The sequence below is a fragment of the Emys orbicularis genome, chromosome 4 (assembly GCF_028017835.1).
Source record: "Emys orbicularis isolate rEmyOrb1 chromosome 4, rEmyOrb1.hap1, whole genome shotgun sequence".
NCBI lineage: Eukaryota > Metazoa > Chordata > Testudines > Emydidae > Emys > Emys orbicularis.
In genome coordinates, this window is record NC_088686.1 from 111,786,682 (window position 1) to 111,808,770 (window position 22,089).

A 22,089-nucleotide genomic window follows, 5' to 3' on the forward strand; every position below is an offset into this window, starting at 1 on the left:
TAAAACCTTTAAATGGCTTCATTTCCCACTGGCCTGTCATTTTTATATGCACACTTGTATAGACACATGCTACACATCATAAGCTGAATGACTAAAGGTTCATTTTTCTTCACATCCCTTTTCATAGGTCTCAGATGCCATATTTTCAATCTGGTTTTTATTATTTTAAGCTATTATTAGAAGCCCCACAGTGTTATGTACCAAAATGAAGTCACGGTGACAGAGAAGGGACTTTAAACAGTGACACACACGTCAGCCCCCATTAGTTATGTTTCATGCCACCCATCTGTGAGGCCCCACCTTGAACGCTGATCAGAGCAAATATGTTTTATTGTCACAAGGTGCATGTGTTTTCATAAAAAATGAGTTGGCCTTTTATATGCATAACAGCGATTTGTATGCTGATAAAACTCTTGTTACTAAATTGCAATCATGGTCCATTCCTACAGTATATATATTGGATCTGACTCACTTTAGGGGTGAAAGATATTACATTTTGCTTTTAGGCTTTCAAGATTTCTTAAAATGAGATAAATACAAGACAGTAGCAAACTTCCCCCTTCCCCAGTAGCTTAAAAAAAATAATTGGTCCAGTATCTAGATAAGACTGAATGATTGGGGGCGGGGGGCGTTAATCTACCAATGCATGCTATGACAGTCATGTGAGCAACTATGACCCCTATAAATATTTATATAATCAACAGCAAATAGCAGAGGAATTTATGAAGACTGTAAAACAGGTCGATGAACGCCATAGAGCTGATTAGAATTCCAGGCAGTGACTGCAAAACAGTGCAATTCACTGTTCGGAATTCAGTTTTGTCACCTCAGTAACATAAATATAGATAATATTATTGCCTTTATGAAATAACATTTGGTACAACATTTTATAATTACCACAAAACACCTGAGGGTGTTAATTCTCACCTGACTGCATGGCCAGTCATGGCTTTCAGCAACAGCTGCTCAGAGCGCACCTGCCATGGTTTCATTTATGTAAGCCCTGATTCAGTGCCCAATGAAGTCAATGGGAGTCTTTTCCTTTCCTTCGATGGGTGTTGAAATGGGCACCTATTAAGTGCTAGGGATTTTACACACTTTCCTCCCTCCATCCAATCCCACATCTTGGCCTGTCTTTCTCACATCTCCCCATGGATGTCTAGCTCTCAACTTAAATGCAACATGACCAAAACTGAGCTTTTCATCTTGTCCTCCCCAAACTCTCCCCCCTCTCTTTCACCATGGATACTACCACCGTCCTTCCAGTCACCCATGCACGCTTCATCTTCAACTTGACCCTCTCTAGACCCACACGTCCAGGCAGCGTCTCAGTCTTCCTGCATCTTCCTATATAACATTTCTAAGATCTGGGCTTTTCTGTCTGTCCAGACTACCAGTGCTCTTGTCTAGGCTCTCATGCGTTGGCACCTCTAATCTCTTCCTCTCTGACCTCATCTGCAACAAACTTGTCCTTCTCACATCCATTTAAAATGCTGATGCCTGGATGATTTTCCTAGCACATGGTTCTAACCACATGAACCTCCTCCTTTGAGCCCTTCCGCTGACTCCTCCTCCTCCTCCGTATCCAACACAAGCATCTCATCTTCGCTTTTGAGGCCCTTTGTCTTTTAGCACCACCATACACAACAGATCTCTTACCTTAGTTCCATGCTGAGCCACCTCAGTCGATCAGTGAGGCCAGCCTTTATTACTGAGTAGTACACTTCTCACTCAGACACCTTTGTGACATCTCCCATGCCACCCCTTCCAGGTGGGGAAATCCATAAAGCTATTATCTTCTCCTCCATCAAACCCCTCCTTAAGACTCACCTCTATCACGATGCATTGCCTTCAGAACACTGCTGACAATGGCTAGCCAGGCAGGTGGTAACTGCTATGTATTATGCTCATGCTCATACTCACCCTCCCCAGGCACCCCTATATGTCTATTTTATTCACCTGTGGTGTTCCATCATAATTCTAGACTATGAACTCTCTGGGGTAAGGACTTTTTGTACAGTGCCTGGACCAACTGGCTCCTTATCCTTGATTGAGGCCCCTCACCACCACTGTAATACAAGCAATAATAATATGAAATGATGTCTACTCCAAAGAGCTTACATTCTACCCCTGACAGACAAGGAACAGGGGAAAAGGAGAGCAAGGAACAATGCACACTGTCTTCTCTGAGGGTGAGATTCATCGCTCTGCAGGGAGCCTATGCAGCAGTGACAACCTATTTTTCTCCCTTACAGCTTAAATAGACCATTGCTTTAAAAATGTTACTGGTTTTTCCAGCCCTTTATGTGATACCAGGTTGCAGCTACAGATCTGATTTATTTGCATGCCTCTTGTGAAAGGTCAGAAGGTTCCATGGCTTCCACAGGAATCATTGCAGAATGCCAGACAATATTATCCATAACTATGGAATTAATTTGTGTCACCGCTACATTCTCTGCAGTCAAACAACATTAGCCCAGGAGTTTCCCAATGCTCTTCCTATGCTGCACTTGCACCTTATCTGCTCGTGAAGCATCTGTAAGTGACACTGGATTTTATTTTCTAGGCCTTTGAGTTGGATCATCCATTGTTCATCAGCTAATGTTACTCAGAACAAGGTTACCAAGGAGAACTGTGCAGATCAGGGGCCCCCCAGCAGCACTGGCATCCAAGATAATTACTTGTGACCCTCTCCTCTCGCTCTCATTCCAACTACCTGTATACATAGAAGCGTTACCTTGGTACGAAGGGGTGACCTGGAGGTGAAGAGCTCTGTATTCCTTCATCAATCCCCTGTGTATGGCCAGCTTTATAAGCAGTATAAGTGGCTGCCTAGAGGGCAGTCGGTCTCACCTTTTTCCATACTGTGACTCCATGTTATTAAAAATAAATAAATACATTCATGATTCCCCTCCCATTGAGCCATAAAGAAAGGGAGGGGGATTGTGCCCCACCCTGGACCAGTTCACACACAGCTTGGGGTTAAAAATCTATCGTTCAGAGCGCCATATCTAGGAGGTATTGTGACAAAGCATGGAGTCTTCACGACTAGCTGGTTGGAATTGCTACACTGGATACTGTCTCTATAAGGGTAGCTGGAATGGGGCCCAGTGGGATGGGAGGGAGGGAGTAAGAATTATGTACCTACGGTGCCAATGCTGCTGAGGGGCAGTCTTGCCCTGATACACACAATCCCCCTCTTGGTAAACTTTATTCTGTGCTACGTGATTGATGAAAAATAGAGGATGCAATGCACAGGCCTAGAAAACAGAATCCAGGGTCATGTACAGACGTTTCATGAGCAGATAAGGTGTAAGTGCAACACAGAGAATATTGGAAAACTCCTGAGCTAAATGTTGTTTGGCTGGAGGAAATGGAGCAGTCACACAAATTAATTCTATAGTTACCAGATAATATTGTGTAGTGTTTTCCAATAATTCCAGTCCAAGTGAGGGAACTTCTGCCTTTTCATGAGAGGCATGGATATAAATCTGTTCTGCTCTACAATGCGTTTTTCTCCTCAGTCTTCTACTTATTCTGCCACCTTGACCTTAGACTGGCAACCCTGCCCTCCCCAACCCATGATAATAATGTTCAAACGATGACCATGGTGCAGTGACATTTGGTTTAAATGTCTCAGCACTGGGGAAAGCTACAGATTTTTCTGCCAATACAGAAGTTCCCATTTTTCAAAACTCTTCATGGTGGGCAGGAGAGGCAGAAGACATTTAGCCACAGAGTGAGCTGAGCTATATTTCTAATCCTGCTTCAGTCAGGTTTATGAATTTTACATACAGCCATCTGTTTATTTTTGGTGCCTCATGCTTTCCCCTGAGCTAAGGACAGATTCTGCCAGGTGCTGACCACTCTCAGTTCTCACTGTTAACCCACAGAAGAGCTGGTTGGGTAAAACAAAACAAAACAAACAGTTACAATTTTCATAAATCAAAAAATGTGGTGTATCAAAATATTTCCGGTTTTTAAAAAAGTTTTGAAATGTCATTGATGGTTTCCAAATCCCCCAAAATGTTGACCCTCATGAAGCATTTAGTCCCTCGTAGGGTTTGGACAAGAATAGATCCATCTTCATATCATAAGGAGGAGTTTATGGCTGACATCAAACAAATAGTTTCAAAAAATGCTGGATAGTTCCAAACACTCTGGTTTCCCTATTTGTCCTACTATTTACCCAGGAAAAAGGAGAAGGAATGTTAGGAGAGAGAGTCAAGTCCTCATCTAGCATCTTCTGCCTTAGAATTCTCTCCGCTTTGAATTCTAATGACTGTCCCACAATGCCATTGTTGCAAACCTAACAGTCCATCCCTCACAATGGTCATCTCCCCCCTCCCAATCCTATTTTTGCCCCCAGAACACCTTGTGCCTTTTTGGCAACATGGTGTGGGAGTTGTCAAGATTCTTAGCTAGCCTCGCCTCTTAGGCCATGTCTACACTACCGCGGTAAGTCGACCTATGCTACGCAACTCCAGCTACGTGGAGTCGACGTACCTTAAGTCGAGTTACCGCGGGGTCTACAGGAGAAAATCTCCTGTCGACTTACCTTACTCTTCTCATCAGGGGTAGAGTACAGGGGCTGACTGGAGAGCTATCTGCAGTCAATTTGGCGGGTCTTCACTAGACCCGCTAAAATGACCGCCAGTGGATCGATCTCAGAGTGTCAATCCCGGCTGTAGTGTAGACCTGCCCCTACACCACAAAGATGTGATTGTAGTACGGGTAGGCATACCCAAAGCTAGCTTTGATCTAGCTAGGACAAATAACAAAAGAAGCATAGATATGCTGGCATAATCTTCTGCATGGGCTAACAACCAGAGTACATACCCATGGTACCTGAAAGACTTGCACTCTGGTTGCTAGTCCATACAATCATATCTACACTGCTACTGTAACCCATGCTGGCTAGATTAAAGCTAACATGGGTATGCTTACTCATGCTACCATCACACCTTCACTTGCAGTGTAGACATGAGTTTCCTCACATGAATTTGTTTGGTTTCTAACACTTTGTGTTAGAATTACTTCAGTAGTATTCACTGTATCAAAATCCTGTTTTGTCCCTCTTTTTGCCATGCTAAATAGTGATCAAGGAAAAAAAGCCACAATAACAGGCAGTGCTAACCCATGCTTACATTGTAACATTCAGTGCAGGAATACAGGCCCAAGCTTTCTGTTGTGCCTGAGTCTGCTCAGTGGAGCAGAGACTATGCCTCAAACACGCATCAATCCTCCACCACAGGCTGCAACAGAAGCTGTCTTCTTAGGACCAGGATATGCTGGCTCTAACCCTCGTGGTGATTCCCCAGCACTGTAGGAATCTTCAGTGATGGAGACTGGGCCAGTTATCATCCGCTTTGCACTCCTAGGAGAGAATCTGGACTATTGACTTTGGCTCATGATTTACCCCCCGTCCCCCATTGTCATCAGAACACGTGGCCTGATTCTGCTGTCACTCCTACTAGTATAGACCAGCAGCAAATCCACTGAAATCAGCTGAGCTGTACTCGTGTAAAACCAGTGAGTGCAGAATCAGCCCCACAGTCTCTCCACACGATACATTAGTGTGTAACTACTAGGAGAGAAGGTAAGCCTTGCCGCCTCTATTGCCTCGCACTACCCTCTGCTGGCAGATAAGTCACTGGGAAGCATTATCTAGCCTGGCGAGAGAGCAGGTGTTCTGACTGTGAACAGTGGCAAGTAAAGAGAGACTAGGATAGGAGAGCAAGACCCAACTTTGATTGAAAGGGTGGAATTCACAGGCTAGAGGAAACAAATGCCATTTTTATGCAGAATACATCTCCCCACCCTTCATCTCCTCCACTTCCCAGCATGGTACTTTCTCTTACGCATAGCTAGAGGCGCAACACAATTATGCAGACACCAAGGTTCAGAGGCCCTCAGTAAGTGTGATTGTATCCAAGTGCAATGTTTAATGGGTTCAGACCTGGGCGGAAGTGCCTGTAATTGCAGTCATGTCTGGGATTCTGCTACCTGATCAGAGCTGCCTTCAGTCCAAAGTATAGAAGTTACACAACGTGCGGGAGGAGGTGATGACTGAATTCAGTTTGTTATGGGGATGGAGCTCGTGTATAAGCGCTATGGAAGCTGGGCACAGGTTTCTCTGGGTTTGGGAGGAAGGAAAACTGGGGAACTCCTGTGATGCCACCAATGCTTAATTTGTAATGAAAGAGGTGCCAGGGCTCAAGCAGGGTTTTTTTTTGTTTTTTTTTGTTTTTTAAACTTTCATAACTGACATGGCAAGCCCAGAGGTGCCGGAGCTATGAATTGCCAAGCCCAGAGGTGCAGGGGGTCAGCTCTCGCAAGCCCTGGCACAAATTAAGCACTGAATGCCACAGTGCAGAGCTGAAGTGGCAGCAAAACACGGGGGGTGGGGGAGGATATGAAAACAAGGAGAATTCCTTTTCTTTAGCTGAGCTGGGACGCAGAATCTGGCAGGTTCTGAGACCTTTTATATAAATAGGTACTATAGAGTGCATTGGAAGTCACGGGCCACTTTCATGATCTAAAGCACCAGAATGACTATAGTGTTACTGCAGTGTCTGGGCCACTACCATAGAATGCGGTTGCATTTTTGCTAAGGAACATGGGAGAGCAGAGGAATGCAGTGGAATTCCAAGTTGGGGCATACAGGAAAGCAGGAGTGTGCCCTGCAGGATAAGTCCAACAAGACCCTTGCATTTGGGGCTTCCCTCCTTCCTAAAATGGAGAACACTCTAAATCCTGCAGAAGCTCCCCCTGACCCTTTACAAAAACCCCTATTGTAACCAGAGATGCCAGTTTCCATTAAGGTCTCAGAAGTCAAGGAAGAGTCATGCCACTGTATATGGCATCATTTTGGTTCCGTGGTACATGAGGTGATTTAGCAGGCTGGAGTAGAGTTAGGAGTCAGGTTAAAGGCTGCCCTATATGCTGGGTAGCTTTGCAGTGTAGAGAGCTTTGTGGTATAGCTGCAGCGTGGGTGGGACTGACCCCGGACAGACGGCCCAGACAGAGCTTACACATCACTTTAATCCCATTTAAACCCTGTGGGATTTAAATGGTGTCTGCATAGCCCGTGTGGACCATCTGCCTGGGGCAAATTTCCTCCTGTGAGATCTACTATACAAAGAGAGGTTTCAGAGTGGTAGCCGTGTTAGTCTGTATCAGCAAAAAAGAACGAGGAGTCCTTGTGGCACTTTAGAGACTAACAAATGTATTTGGGCATAAGCTTTCGTGGTCCTCATTCTTTATACAAAGAGAGAAAACACTGAACGTGTTTAGTCTGGGGAAATGATTTCAGACCTAATCCAGCAGAGCACTTAAGCACCAGCTGAACATTGAGCACATGAGCAGTCCAGGAAAACAATGTGACTAGTCACATACTTAAAGTGAAACACGTGCTTTGTTGGATTGGCGCCTTAATTGCTAGAGTTAAAACATGTCCTGCTAAATCTGCAAGTGATGGAATTTAGGGCATGTCTACATGGGAACGCTCCGGGAAAGTTAAGCCACATAAACTGAACGTATGCTTTAACTTTACATTACAGCCTTCAGTTTATGTGGCTTAACTTTCCCAGAGCATTCCCATGTAGACATGCCCTTTCTGTGCTGTGAAATCCTATCATGTATCAACGCTTTCCTCGGGAGTCCATTAGGTATTGGCACTGACATAATGATGGTTCATAATACAGAACAGGCAGTCACCTGACAGCACCATGTGACTGTTTCTCATGTGAGTTGCTGCAGGCTGTGAGGAGCCTACATAATCTAGCCCAAACTTCTGAGATATACTGTAAATCTCTCCTGCAGCCTATGAGAGTGTGCACCCTATGAAGTGTGTGTTACACTGTGCCCTGCTGGGTTGTCAGTAACCAGGATTGAACCTGGAACCTCTGGATCTTAGCACATAAGTCTCTATTGCTGGAGCTAAAAAACCATCCGCTTCTTAGCCAAGGCCGTAGCAGGCTCATCAACTTCTCTATGCAACCCAGCCACTACTGAAGGGGGACAAAGTGCTGTAGTGAGTGGGTGTGGGACAGACATGGCTCATTAACAGCTCTGCAGAGATAAGCTGACTTGAGGTCACCCTCACTCTTATTAGCCTGACACCTCTCCTGTGTGTGTTCTCCCTGCTGCCCCTGCAGCACTTAGCCACATTCATCATGGATAAGAGTGAAGCCATTGTGACAGTGGACGACGCCATCAGGAAACTGATGCAGCTCAACTCTAAAGAGAAGATCTGGGCCCAGGAGATGCTGTTGCAAGTGAATGACAAGTCCATCCGACTGCTAGACTGCGAGTCACAGGTAGGTCGGGAGCTTTCTCCTCCATGGCAAGATGCAAAACGGGCAATAGACTGCATTCAGAAGTATGCCACTTTCCAGCTGGCTGGGGAGGGGTAACATGCTTTTCTGGGGCTACTAAACTGGGAAGAATTAATACAAAAAAATGCAAAAGGGCTGGCTGATTTTAACCTATAGGACAGAAGCGTTTCTCTAGAGTTTGAGTGCACAGCAAGGTGGGACTGAACTAATTAACCAAACTCTCAGCTCCTTGCTGCTACGCTCATGGGTGAATGATAAGTCAGACCTCGGTGGAAGTGACAGGCTAATGGAGATTGATGGGTCCAGTCAGGAGTCCACAAAATGGTTTGGGTGGAATTCATCGTTGTTAATGATTTGTATTTCTGTAGCTCTAGGAGCCCCCAACAGAGATTGATGCCCTGGTGTGTGCGCATGCACACACACACACACACACACACTTCCTGCCCCAAAGGGTGTACAAGCTAAATAGCAAGCCCAAGGGTGGGAGGAAAGTCTCATTATCCCCAGTTTAATAACAGGGAACTGAGGCATGGACACACTTGCCCAAGGTTACCCAGGGAGCGTGTGGCAAAGTCAAGAATAGAGCCCAGCTGTCCCGAGTCCCAGTCTGGTGCCTTAACCACAACAGCATCCTTCCTCTCGGTGCTCCCAACCCAGCCCCATTTGCCTGTGTTAACGCAAGCCCAACACCAGTAGCATAGCTAGGGGGGGAGTGGGGCAGCAGCTGCTCTCCCTCCGAGCACAAGTGGCGCCTTTTCAATTTCTTGGCACCTTTTTAATTTTTACTCACCCAGCGGCGCTTTTACTGACGGGGCGGCGCTCCGGGTCTTTGGCGGCAATTTGGCGGTGGGTCCTTCACTCGCTCCGGGTGTGTTCGGCGGCACCAAAGGACCCGCCGCTGAACTGCCGCCGAAGACCCGGAGCGCCGCCCCATCAGTAAAAGCGCCGCCGGGTGAGTAAAAGCGCCGCAGCAGGTGGTGCCTTTTTTTTGTGATCGCTCCCCCTGTTCCCTCCACCTGGCTACGCCACTGCCCAACACTGCTAGTTCACTGCTGCAGGCGGAGCACAGCAACAGGGTGACCTCTGTAGCACCAATATCAATGTGCTGTGTTGCAAGCCCAAGAAGCAGCCTGCGCTCTGGGACCCCATCCCCAGAAAGCAAGGTGGGAAACTCCACCTCTTCCTAGTTGGTCCCTAGTTCCCAGGCTCATTCGTCTTCCCCAAACACTGACGGGACTGTCTTCAGTATCAGACACAGAACTGCGGGGACATGGACTGCCGGGAGGCACCTGCCCTGTGAGGTCTCCTCCTCCCTGCAGCAGTGACTGCGTGCGGCAATGCCGGGGATGGTGAGGTGTTATTTTAACACCACTCCCGTTTGCATGATGCCCTGTCCGTTGTCTTACAGGAGGAGCTGGAGAACTTTCCCCTGCCAACGGTCCAGCTCTGCCAAACCGTGCTGAATCAGATGCGCTACACCTCCATCCTCCTGCTGGTGTGCCAGGACTCCGAGCAGCACAAGCCCGATATCCACTTCTTCAACTGCGACGAGGTGGAGGTGAGCAGGGAGGGAAAGCGAGAGGAGCTCTGGGTGGGAGAAGTCATTGCTGCTTGGGGCTAGATTTTCAAACCTTCCCCCTGCTTGGGCACATCAAGAGAAAAAACCAAACCAGAACTGTGTGTGCAAATGACGGTGCAAGCCTCCATGTGCGGAAGCGAATGCAGACTGGATGCACAGATGCACAGTCTGCATGAGCTTATCCTAAGCTGGCTCAAGTAAGGGTGCAGAGTGTGCAGAGCAATGAATGTTGTCATGCAAGGGTAGTTTGTACTGATCATTGCCTTTAGTTCCACCCTATCTTAGTCCTGGTCCCCACTAAGCCCCGACTTCGGACTAAGGTACGCAAATTCAGCTACATTAATAACGTAGCTGAATTCGAAGTACCTTAGTCCGAACTTACCGCGGGTCCAGACGCGGCAGGCAGGCTCCCCCGTCGATGCCGCGTACTCCTCTCGCCGAGTTGGAGTACCGGCGTCGATGGCGAGCACTTCCGGGATCGATCCGGGATCGATTTATCGCGTCTAAACTAGACGCGATAAATCAATCCCAGAACATCGATTGCCTGCCGCCGGACCCTCCGGTAAGTGTAGACGTACCCTAACAGACTAAGAGCAGAGACATTTCACCAGAATACAAATTACAGCAGCAATGCTTCCCATCACTCCTTTTAGCTGGTAGGACTGGAGAGCATTCTGCCTGCCTTAACTGCAATGCCTGGCCTGTCATTTACTGCTGCTGGAGATCCCCTTCTCAGTCATAGCAGTGTAAATTGGTGCAGAGCCACTGAAGTCAGTGCAACTGGAACGCAAGAGAATTATGTCAATATATCTGGAATTACTGGGAGAGGTTTTCCCTACACCCCTGTCCATTTTGGACCTTCAGTTGCCTCTTGCAATCCTATCTCTCCCTCTTCCAGAGAGCCAGTATGCGGCTGTGTAGCTTTGTCATCAGGCACACAGTCAGGAGTGCAGGCAGGAAGCTCTCTCCTTACCTATGCTGAGATTTCAGCCCCACTGAGACTGCAGCTGCCAGTGAGCAGCAGCAGTGCCTTCAGCTGCACGAATACAAACCCCTAGTGTAAGCTCAGTTTACCCTAGGGCAATACGATTTGTATCCCAGTTCCAAATCAAAGGTGCAAATCACCAGCGTAAGCACGTAACTACCCTAGCGGTTTGCACAGACACCAGTGGCTGAAATCCTAGGACATACGATGTCCAAGACTGCCCAAATCCTGCTGCTTCATAGCTAGTCACTTGAAACTAGTCCTCCTGCTTGAGAACCGGATCCTTTCACCTGCACCAGTATTCACACTGGCTGCTCAGACAGAGGCAGGGAGAGCACTACACAGTGAAACTGCCAAGTGCTGAGTTGACTTGTAATGCAATATGAGCACGTAGCCAGTGACATTCTCAGCCAGCTATTTCCCCATCATGCCACCTACATCCTCCAGTTCATTCAAAGCAAAGCCTTTATGAGATCACTGTTTTGTGTTTGAGGCGGATATGGTCCACGAAGACATAGAAAGTGCACTCGCCGATCACAAGCAGGGAAAGAAGATACGGCCGCAGACGCTCAAGTAAGTGCTGCAGACAGATGGGAACAAATGCCCCCTGCTCTCATCGGCTACATAGAAAACAGAACACAAAGGCAGACAAGGCTGTCCTGGATCAGTTTGAATCCAGAGACCAGGGCCGCCCGGGGGGGGGGGGGGGGGGGGGCAAGTGGGGCAATTTGCCCCAGGCCCCTCACGGGCCCCCACGACAATGTCGGAGGCTCCCCCCCATCCCCCGGCACCTCAGCGCGCCTTGTCCAGGAGCAGCCTGAGCTCCTTCCCGCTCGGAGCCACGTGGTAAGGGGGCAGGGCTGCGAGCTCCAGCCGAGCTGGGAGAGCTGAGGTCCCGCTGGAGCCACGCCGCTGCAGCGCTGTCCAGGGCCGCTCCTGGACGCGGCGCGCTGAGGTTCCAGGAGAGGGGGGAGGCGGGGGTAAGCTCCTCTGAGCCGGGCATGCCCCCACTCCATCCCCCCCACAGCCCTGACCCCCAGCTCCGAGCCCAGCCCCTCTGAGCCGGGCACCCTCCTACCCCATCCCATCCCCCCCACAGCCCTGACCCCCAGCTCCGAGCCCAGCCCCTCTGAGCCGGGCACCCCCTGACCCCATCCCCCCACAGCCCTGACCCCCAGCTCTGAGCCCAGCCCCTCTGAGCCGGGCACCCCCACAGCCCTGATCCCCAGCTCTGAGCCCAGCCCCTCTAGGCCGGGCACCCCCCAACCCAGAGCCCAGCTCCCCACCCAGCCCTGGGCAACAGCAGCGCCATCCCCAGGCAGCGACAGCCCATTGGCACCAACCATCACCATCACCCAGCGACAGCCCATTATGTAATTGCAAATGTATACATACCATTAAAGCATTTAATGTTTTTAAATAATGTATTTTGTGTATTTTCAAATTAACAATTAATTTTTTTGAATGTATTTCACTGGTTATTTTTTACATTTCCAAATACAGGTTACTATAGTATTGCAACTTTTTTTTATGGAAGGGGCCCCGAAATTGCTTTGCCCCAGGCCCCCTGAATCCTCTGGGCGACCCTGCCAGAGACAGGTTAAGGTCAGGCTGGGATTTGAGATTAGGGTTCCAGGCCAAATGAGAGCTGGAGTTTGTTGGCAGTGAAATCTTGCACACTATTCTCGGGAGATTTTGTCACATCTGAATAAGAGCAGGAAAATAGGCCCCCTTCTGGTTTTGGATCTAACCCAGAAATGAGACTAAAAGGAGCGGTTCAAATCCAGCAATTCAGGTTTATCACATATCTGCATTTAAAAAAAAAACAACAAAACACCTCAAAGGGCTTTGAATTAGATGCTCTGCTTTAGGTCCATCTACAATTAAAATGTTTGGGAGGACACAGGTAAAAGGCTAAAGTCAGACCTGGTGTAAGCTGGTTCAGTTCCATTGCAATTTACAAAGGGTCTGAATTTCTTCACTCAAAGTTTATCCCTCTTTTCGCTGTCTGGAAATGGGAACTGCAGGCACTTTAATAGATAAATGTTCTTGTTTCACCGGGGTTCCGTTACCTTCTGTCCAAATGCCATTTGGTAACTTTTACAGCAATACTCTTTGGTGAATCACAAGTGATATTCTGGCTGCTGTGATACAATAGGGAGCTCTAGTTCGTTCTCCGCTCCACACGAGGAATCCCACTAGCATCATAAAATATTCTGCTGCTTCAAGACACCAGCTGAAACTACCTACGCCCTACACCAATATCAGTCAGCCTTTTCTGAAAGTATGAACCCTATAGACCAGTGGCTCTCAACCTTTCTAGACTACTGTACCCCTTTCAGGAGTTTGATTGGTCTTGCATACCCCCAAGTTTCACCTCATTTAAAAACTACTTGCTTATCAAATCAGACATAGAAATACAAAAAAGTGTCACAGCACACTATTCCTGACAAATTGCTTATTCTCATTTTTACCATAATTATAAAATACATCATTGACAATATTTATATTCCACTTACATTTCAGTGTGTAGTATATAGAGCAGTATAAACAAGTTGTTGTCTGTATGAAATTCTAGTTTGTACTGACTTCCCTAGTGCTTTTTATGTAGCTTGTTGTAAAACTAGGCAAATATCTAGATGAGCTGATGTACCCCTGAAGACCTCTGCGTACCCCCAGGGGTACATGTATCCCTGGTTGAGAACCACTGCTATAGACCAAACAGGAGGGAATTCAGTGTAATCAGTTAACATCTAATGTTCTTTTACTCATAGAAACTTACCAGAAATGCACATGGCAATGTGTTCTTTTTTAATGTTGTTATATTGCAAACTCCAAATGCTAATTAAACTGGGAGGCGATGTCAGCAAAATGCTTTGTACTGAGATGGTTAGTGTTTCTCAAACCCTGAAAGAGCTTCATATATCTGGTGCAGAGGGAGGGTCAGATTAACCCACACCACTCAGTGTGGTGCTCTGTCACCCTCTAGTGATAGCTGGGTTACAGATGAGGCTGAAGGACCTGCTACAGCCTTGACTAAGGGTATGTCTACACTACCCACCAGATCGGCAGGCAGCAATCGATCCAGTGGGGGTTGATTTATCATGTCTAGTCTAGACACGATAAATCGACCCCCGAGCGCTCTCCCATCGACTCCTGTACTCCACTGCCGCGAGAGGCGCAGGCAGAGTCGATGGGGGAGCGGCAGCAGTCGACTCACCGCGGTAAGTCGATCTAAGTACGTCGACTTCAGCTACGTTATTCACATGGCTGAAGTTGTGTAACTTAGATCGATTCCCCCCACCCCACCCCCCAGTGTAGACCAGGCCTAACAGAGTGGGTCTTTTAGCTCAAGCAGTAGAGAGAGACTCACGTGTTAAGATCCAGACATATCAGGTTTGATCCTTACTGCCGATGGCCTATCCACTGGTGCGACATTGCACAAGGGTGAATTTCAGCCAAAACAAAATAGCACAGACTGAGTTTCCCTTCCCTGCTCCAACTGGGCACTCTCTTGAGAACAGAAAAAGATTAATTGCTTTTGTGTTCTTTACCCTGCAGAGTAAACCAGGAGAAAATAAAGCAGCGACAGTCTATACTCCCACCACCTCCAGGGCCAGCTCCTATCCCTATCCAGCACGAGATGCGAGGCTCACCAATGAACCACAGGAACCGGGTGGCTCCCCCACCAGAGCATAATGAACCAGGTACTGGAGTCCTTCAATGGCTCTGTAATATGAATGTGTGACTAATGCAAACAGTTACGCAGGCTGACTCCCATCCTGGACCTCTGGAACTGCCCTGAACTCATTTTGGGTCTGATGTCGTCATAACACAAGAAAGCAAATGTCATTTCATGGAGTTGCAAAGTGGTCTCCGTAGAACTGGAAAACAAACACCCTTTGTTTATGCATTTCAAAAATGCAACCAATTGTGCATATGTCTACCTGCCAGGATAGCAACTGGTAACCTGAGCAGTGTGAGTGGGCTCAATGAATCAAAGGCCTGGAAGCTGTTTTTGAGATCATTTTATTATCATTTGTATTATGCAGGGCCGGCTTTAGCAAGAGCGGGGCCCGATTCCTGGGGGCGGGGCTTGACGCTGGCAAGCCCCGCCCCCAGGAATTGGGCTGCGCTGCAGCCGGGGTCGCGGGGCTTGGGTCCGGGCCGGAGCCACTGGGGCCGGGGCCGGGGGTGCTCGGCCGGCACCGGGCCGGGCGCAGGCCGGCGCGCTCGGCCAGGGCCGGCACCCCAGGGCCCGAGCCGAGCTGGGCCGGGGCCGGGGGTGCTCGGCCAGCGCCGGGGCCAGGCCGGTGCCGCGGGGCTGGGCCGGCGCGCTCGGCCGGAACCGGGGCCGGCGCCCCGTGGCCCGAGCCGACCCGGCCCGGAGCCACTCAGGCTGGGGCCGGGGGTGCTCAGCCGGGGCCGGAGCCGCGGGGCCGGGCTGGCGCGCTCGGCCGGAACCGGGGCCGGCGCCCCGGGGTCCGAGCCGAGCCGGAACCAGAGCCGCCGGGGCCGGGGGTGCTCGGCCGGGGCCGGAGGGAGCCGCCCGGCCGGGGCCAGACTGGGCCGCGCCTCCCCCCAGCTTACCTGCTACCACCTGCCCCTGCTTGTTTTCAGACTTCCCGCGAACATCTGATTCGCGGGAAGCAGGGGAGGGGGAGGAGCAGGGGGCGGAGCGTTCAGGGGAAGGGAGGAGGGGGAAGTGAGCTGGGGGCGGGGTGGACAGCTGCGGGGCCCTCTTAGGCGCGGGGCCCGATTCAGCGGAATCGGCTGAATCGGCCTAAAGCCGGCCCTGGTATTATGGTAGCACCTAGAGGTCCCAACAGAGATGAGGGCCCCACTAGGCAGTGTGCAAACACATAGTAAGGGACAGTCCTTGCCCTAATGACTTTACAGTGTAAAGAGACAAGACAAAGGGGATACAACAGACAAGTAGAAGATCAGGAACTGAATTCCTGGCCCCATTAAAGACTCAGTGGAGCCAGGATTTCACCCAGAGAGACTAAGTGACTGGCCCAAGATCCTACAGGGAGTCTGCAGCAGAGCCGGGGATAGAACTAAGGTCTCCTAAGTACCAAGCTAGTGCCTTAAACACAAGACCATCCTTCCTTCCTTAGTCCTGATACTTTGTTTCACTTTGATCAGAAAGACGTTTATTTTTCCTCCAAGAAAGAAGTTCCCAATTTCTTTCTTTGAAAAAGCACGGGTGGGGTAAAATGCCCAACAGATTTTACACACCTTTATTGCAGCCACATGAGTTGCTAACACTATGAGGTTTGTGTTCTACCTGCTCTTTTGCTAGACTCAAGAAAAGCCAATGTAACCAGGGTACAATATGAAGCTCCAAATACAGTAAAAGCTGTGCTATCCGGCAAGCTCTATAAACCAGCATTTCCGATCTTCAATGGGGTTGCCAGGTGTCAGGTTTTTGATCTGAACGCCTGGTCGAAAAGGGACCCTGGTGGCTCCCTTTCCCTCCCTGGTGGCACCGCTGACTGAGCCGTTAAAAGTCTGGTTGGCGTGGGGCTGGCAGGCTCCCTACTTGGCTTCGCGTGGCTCCCTGGAAGTGGCGACATGTCCTTGCTGCTCGTAGGCGGAGGAAGGGCCATGGGGGCTCCGTGCGCTGCTCCTGCCCCATCCCACGCACTGGCTCTGCAGTTCCCATTGGCCAGAGGCGGCACCTGCAGGCAGAGGCAGCGCACAGAGCCGCCTGGCTGCACCTCCGCCTAGCAGCAGCAGGGACATGTTGCCACTTGCAGGGAGCCGCCTGAGGTGAGTGTCGCCCGGATCTGGCACCCCAAAACCCTTCCCGTGCCCCAACCCTCTGCCCCGAGCCCTCTTCCACATCCAAACTCCCTCCCAGAGCCCGTGCCACCTCCCGCACCCTAACCCCCAGCCCTGAACCCCCTTGCCGTACCCAAACTCCCTCCCAGAGCGTGTGCCCCGCACCCCAAACCCTGGCCCTGAGCACCCTCCCGCATCCAAATTCCCTCCCTCTTAGTTAACCGGAATTTTTGACTTACTGGCACCCCCAATTTGCCGGATAACAAAGCTTTTACTGCACATAGAATCGTAGAAATGTAGGGCTGGAAGGGACCTTGAGAGGTCAGACAGTCCATCCCCCTATGTGCTGAGACAGAACCAAGTAAAACTAGTCCAACCTTCACAGGTGTTTTTCTAACCTGTTCTTAAAAACCCCAATGACGGGGATTCCACAACCTACCTTGAAAGCCTATTCCAGTACTTAACTATCCTCATAGTTAGAAGGTTTTTCCTAATACCTAACCTAAATCTCCCTTGCTGCAGACTAAGACGATTACTTCTTATCCTACCTTCAGAGGACATAGAGAACAATCTGTCATTGTCCTTTTTATAACAGCCTGAGGGTTCTTTTCCCAGACTTCTTTTCTGAAGACTAAATATACCCTGTATTTTTAGCCTTTCCTCATAGGTCAGGTTTTCTAAATCTTTTATCATTTTTGTTACTCTCCTCTGGACTCTCTCCAATTTGTCCACATCTTTCTAAAGTTTGGCGCCCAAAACTGGACATAGCAAGTAGAGCAGGACAATTACCTCCCATGTCTTATATATGACACTCCTTTTCGGACACCCCAGCATGATATTTGCCATTTTCACAACCGCATCACATTGTTGACTCATATTCAATCTGTGATCCACTATATCTCCTAAATCCTTTCTGCAATACTACTTAGGGCACGTCTTCACTACCCGCCGGATTGGTGGGTAGCAATCGATCTATTGGGGATCGACTTATCGCGTCTAGTGAAGACGCGATAAAATCGATCCCCGATGGCTCTGCCGTCGACTCCGGAAATCCACCGCGGCAAGAGGCGGAAGCGGAGTCGACTCGCCGCCGTCCTCACAGCCAGGTAAGTCGACCTAAAATACGCAACTTCAGCTACACTATTCACGTAGCTGAAGTTGCGTATCTTAGGTCGACACCTCCCCCCCCCCCCCCCCCCCGTAGTGTAGACCTAGCCTTAGACAGTTATTCCCCATTTTGTAGCTCAGCATTTGACTTTTTCTTCCTAAGGCCTAGTCTACACTGGGGGGGGAGTGGGGAAATCGATCTAAGTTACGCAACTTCAGTTACGTGAATAACGTAGCTGAAGTCGACGTACTTAGACCTACTCACCGCGGTGTTTTCACTGTGGTGAGTCAACTGCTGCCGCTCCCCCATTGACTCTCACGGTGGTGGAGTACAGGAGTCGACGGCAGAGTGCTCGGGGGTCGATTTATTGCAATAAATGGACCCCCACTGGATCGATCGCTGCCCGCCAGTCCGGCGGGTAGTGTAGACATACCGTAAGTGTAGTACTTTGTACTTGTCTTTATTGAATTTCATCATTGACCAATTCTCCAATTTATCAAGGTCCTGAGTAGAGGAAATACTCTTTCCCAAGAATGGATAGTAGAGGACAAACAGCTGATCTGTTCTTCTGTGTAAAGAAACACCATTTTAGAATCAGCTTTGCATAATGAAAATAATATGCAGCTTTGATTAGATGATAGAAATTTGATTTTTTTTTAAACAACTGATGTACACACTGTACATACTGGATTTAGAATGTCTTGTTCCTGGGTTCAGAAATGTCTCCAGGATAAAAAGGAAAATAATATTTATTACTTGTATTACTGCAGTACCTAATAGCTTCAATCAATATCAGAGTCTCATTGTGGCAGATGCTGTATAAACACTCACTAAGAGACAGTACCTGCCCCAGAGAGCTTTACAATCAAAATAGACAAGACAGAAAAAGAAAGCATTACTATCTCCATTACATGGTAATCTAGTAGGTCTTTTCCAGCTCTCATTTCTATGACCCTAAGCTATCATGGTGTATTTTTTCCAGCTCTCTGAGATCAAATATGTAAATTACACACTTGGATGATGTAGCTGGTGTTGGTGCCCCAAGATATGCACAGAAATATAGAACTGACAAATGTAGCCCCAGGAGCAGTAACTGTACATCATGCTGCTGTTACATTTCATAGCAGTACTGTCATCACAGAGAGCGCTCTGTTCAGGATTCAAAACCAAGGCCGTATACACATGAGCAAACTGGAGCTGAAAATTCAAATGACCTGCTGCTGCTGTTCCATAGCACGGGCACTGCCATTAAATGAAACCAAGCAGCACAAGACCAGAAAATACCATCCAAGCTATAGCTTAAACAGAGGTTGTCATTCACCCTCCAAACCACCCACCTGATCCATCTTCCACTCCAAGGAGCACAATGATAGGCCCAAGACATAGTCTTTTATTATGCTACATTTCTCATCTAGCTGACTTCATTGCAGTAACGTGACTCCAGCCAGCTACGTCCCCTTCGCTTCCCAGGTGTAATCCTCAGCTACGTGACTAGCTGGATAAACCATTGTGAAGACATAGGCCTCAATCCTGCAAAGAGCTGTATGCAGGTGGATTAAGTCAGCGTGTGCAGCAGTCTGCCCATGCAGAGATCAGTGACATCAATGGGTCCTTAAACAGTAGAGATCACTAGCTCATTACAAACTGGCAAACATGCATCCTGGCAGACTGCCACGTGCAAAGAGGGCACGTCTCAAAATCCTAAATAGTTGGCATTGGCCACAGATTGCAAAGACAAGACTTTGGAATATGTTGGCAACTGACCTCTTCTGGGACAGTCTCTTTCAATGAGATATCTCAATGGGACTTCAAAAATGCCAAGGAAGATTTTTCTATCATTCATTGCATACTTGGCATGAGACTGATCTCTCTGGTTTCCCCACCCCTCCACCTAATAATGTCCCATTAGCAGGATCTGAAGGGCACTTAGTGGCATTTTGTTTCTGGTTCCACAAATTGCTTCCTTTACTATTTTTCCAATACCAACTTCACTAAGAAGCTTGGTATCCCCTCCCCTGCCACAAGCACAGCTGTGTCTGAACTCTCCCTGCTAACCTACCCCTTCATGTTCATGGTCAGACGGGACTGTTCCACATGGCCTCTCTGGATTACAGTCACCAGCTACATCACACAGCATAGTCAAGTGTATGTCTTATCCTACCTTCATAGATGAGGATAGAACTGTGCACCTTCTCCAAAAATACAAGCTCTGGCCCCTTCAGCTGAAGCAGAATCTTTAACAGCTGTTATTAGGGTTTTACACAACACAGGCTGCAGCCACTAGAGGGCAAGATAGTCACACTTGAGCAGGTCTGCCATTCTATCCACCCAAGGACCATGGTGTACAGACACTAGACAATGCACTACTAGGTCTCCCACTGAACACTCTTGTTTATTATTTGCTTTACAGTAACACCCTGGGGCCCACTTAGTATCGGAGACGCATTGGACATTTTAGAGTTAAGCCTCCTATATTTTTCATAGGCAACACTTCTGGTGCACATCTTTATCATAAAATGGCCAAGACCAACACACCCTTAACTCTGCTCTTCATGGTACATTCCAAATGCTTTATGGAATTCTCTAAATCTGTCCACTACATCAACAGGGCTGGCACTGCTTAAGTTCAGGGACCGTGTCCAGATAAAACGGAGTCCAACATGTATCAGTGGGACAGTACAATATCTTGAATGTAGATGCCTCACTGAGTCAGTTCACCATTAAGACATAATTCAGTGCTTTCTCTAGAACACCTGTCCAAACTAGTCACCTAATCCCCTCAATTAGGGATGATATGCAGGCAGTTTTTGTGGTTCTCTGCCAAAACAATCTCCCAATGCTCCCATATTATATATTCTGTGCAGCTGTCTGAACTCCTATGGCACTTGCTAAAGGAGCCTTCTGGGACTTTGAACTCTTGTTTCCTGAACTTAGTTGTTATTCTTTTAACAAAAAAGCTGACCCAGAAACTGCTTATTCTGAAATACCGATATGTCATTGACCAGTCTCATCTGAAAGCCTATGGACTACCTGTGTCTTTGTTTTTATTTACTCCAGGGTGAGCTTATGCAAATTAAAAAGAATTACATCTTGAGGCAGCACATACAAGTCTGCACAGAGCTCCTCTGATCTTTGTACAAGCATGTATAAAATATCAGTCAAGCAGAAATCCTGGCACACTGGGACTAGCAGACTAGCCTTTGCATTTATTTGTGTCTATTATTCTCTTTTCTTCAGTCTGACTATCCCTTGTATTTTTGATCTTTTGCCCATGTGACAATAGAAGCTTCTGCTGATGGATGGTGTGGAGGTTTATTTCAGTCAACCTTGACCTAAGAGTGCATGTGGCAGCTCACATGGTGTTGCTCACAGGTGTCAAGAGACTGCAGGTCAGATCTCCAGCAGACCAGTCAAGTAACAGTGAAGTCAATGGAGCTACAGCTGAGGATCTGGCCCTGCACATTGTTTTCAGTAGCTACAACTAACTGGCTGCCGTTTCTTATGATTCATGCACTGTTTGAATTTGCAAGCTGACAATAAATCAATACACAGATATTGCAGGTGCTACACCTCTGAAGGGCTTAATTAGCACTGTTGATCTCCTCCTAGCTGAATGTTCTCTGCATTCCCATAGACACATTTTTGTAACCCAGCATAAATTAACATACAAAACCCAATCAAGTTTTATCACTCAGTTGGGTACAATGCCTTTATTATTTGTTGGGAATGCACCCCTATTTTCATCCTTCTGATTGTTAACACCCTGCCGTTTGCTTGCTTGGCAGAATTTGAACGACGCAGCTCCAGCTCCCAGGAGCATGAAGAATCCCGAGCAATCTTAGCACAGAAGATTGAAAAAGAAACGGTTGGTAGCAGGAGTTGGGCATCTATAACAGGCAAAGAGATGTGGGGAGAAAGAGAAGAAATTTGTCCTTCATGGACAAATTGTATGCAATTTAATAATTTAAAACTGGCACCTAAATACCCACTAAGAGGAGATGGACAAGAGAGAAGACGATGCATAGGTCAGATTGTGCCATGTGTACTCGCCTTACTCCTTGAGTGGTTGGGACTTTTCAAAGAGTGAGGTACTAACTTAATATGGAAAAGAGTGCCCTGATTAGGCCCAGAGATGCTATTCATGCAGTTTATTTTTTCCAGTTGCCATGCAGTCCCATTTGCAGGTGGTCAGATACCACATTGTTAGATGCACTAGAACAGAAGTGCCTAAACACAGAATTTTGTGCCTGGAAATCACACTGTTAGAAAAAGATCAATTCCACTTTATTTC

At 48.0% G+C, this 22,089-nt stretch overlaps 1 protein-coding gene across 1 annotated transcript in view; it reads left to right on the forward strand.

Annotated features, from left to right (window-relative positions):
- The window catches only part of EPS8L2 (EPS8 signaling adaptor L2), a 92,179-nt gene that overhangs the window by 47,208 nt on the left and 22,882 nt on the right, over positions 1–22,089 (forward strand). The window contains exons 3-7 of the mRNA XM_065402435.1: positions 8,160–8,321; positions 9,748–9,897; positions 11,397–11,476; positions 14,465–14,610; positions 21,584–21,663. Coding sequence (XP_065258507.1) covers positions 8,160–8,321; positions 9,748–9,897; positions 11,397–11,476; positions 14,465–14,610; positions 21,584–21,663 — 618 coding nt within the window. The remainder of the gene's footprint in view (positions 1–8,159; positions 8,322–9,747; positions 9,898–11,396; positions 11,477–14,464; positions 14,611–21,583; positions 21,664–22,089) is intronic.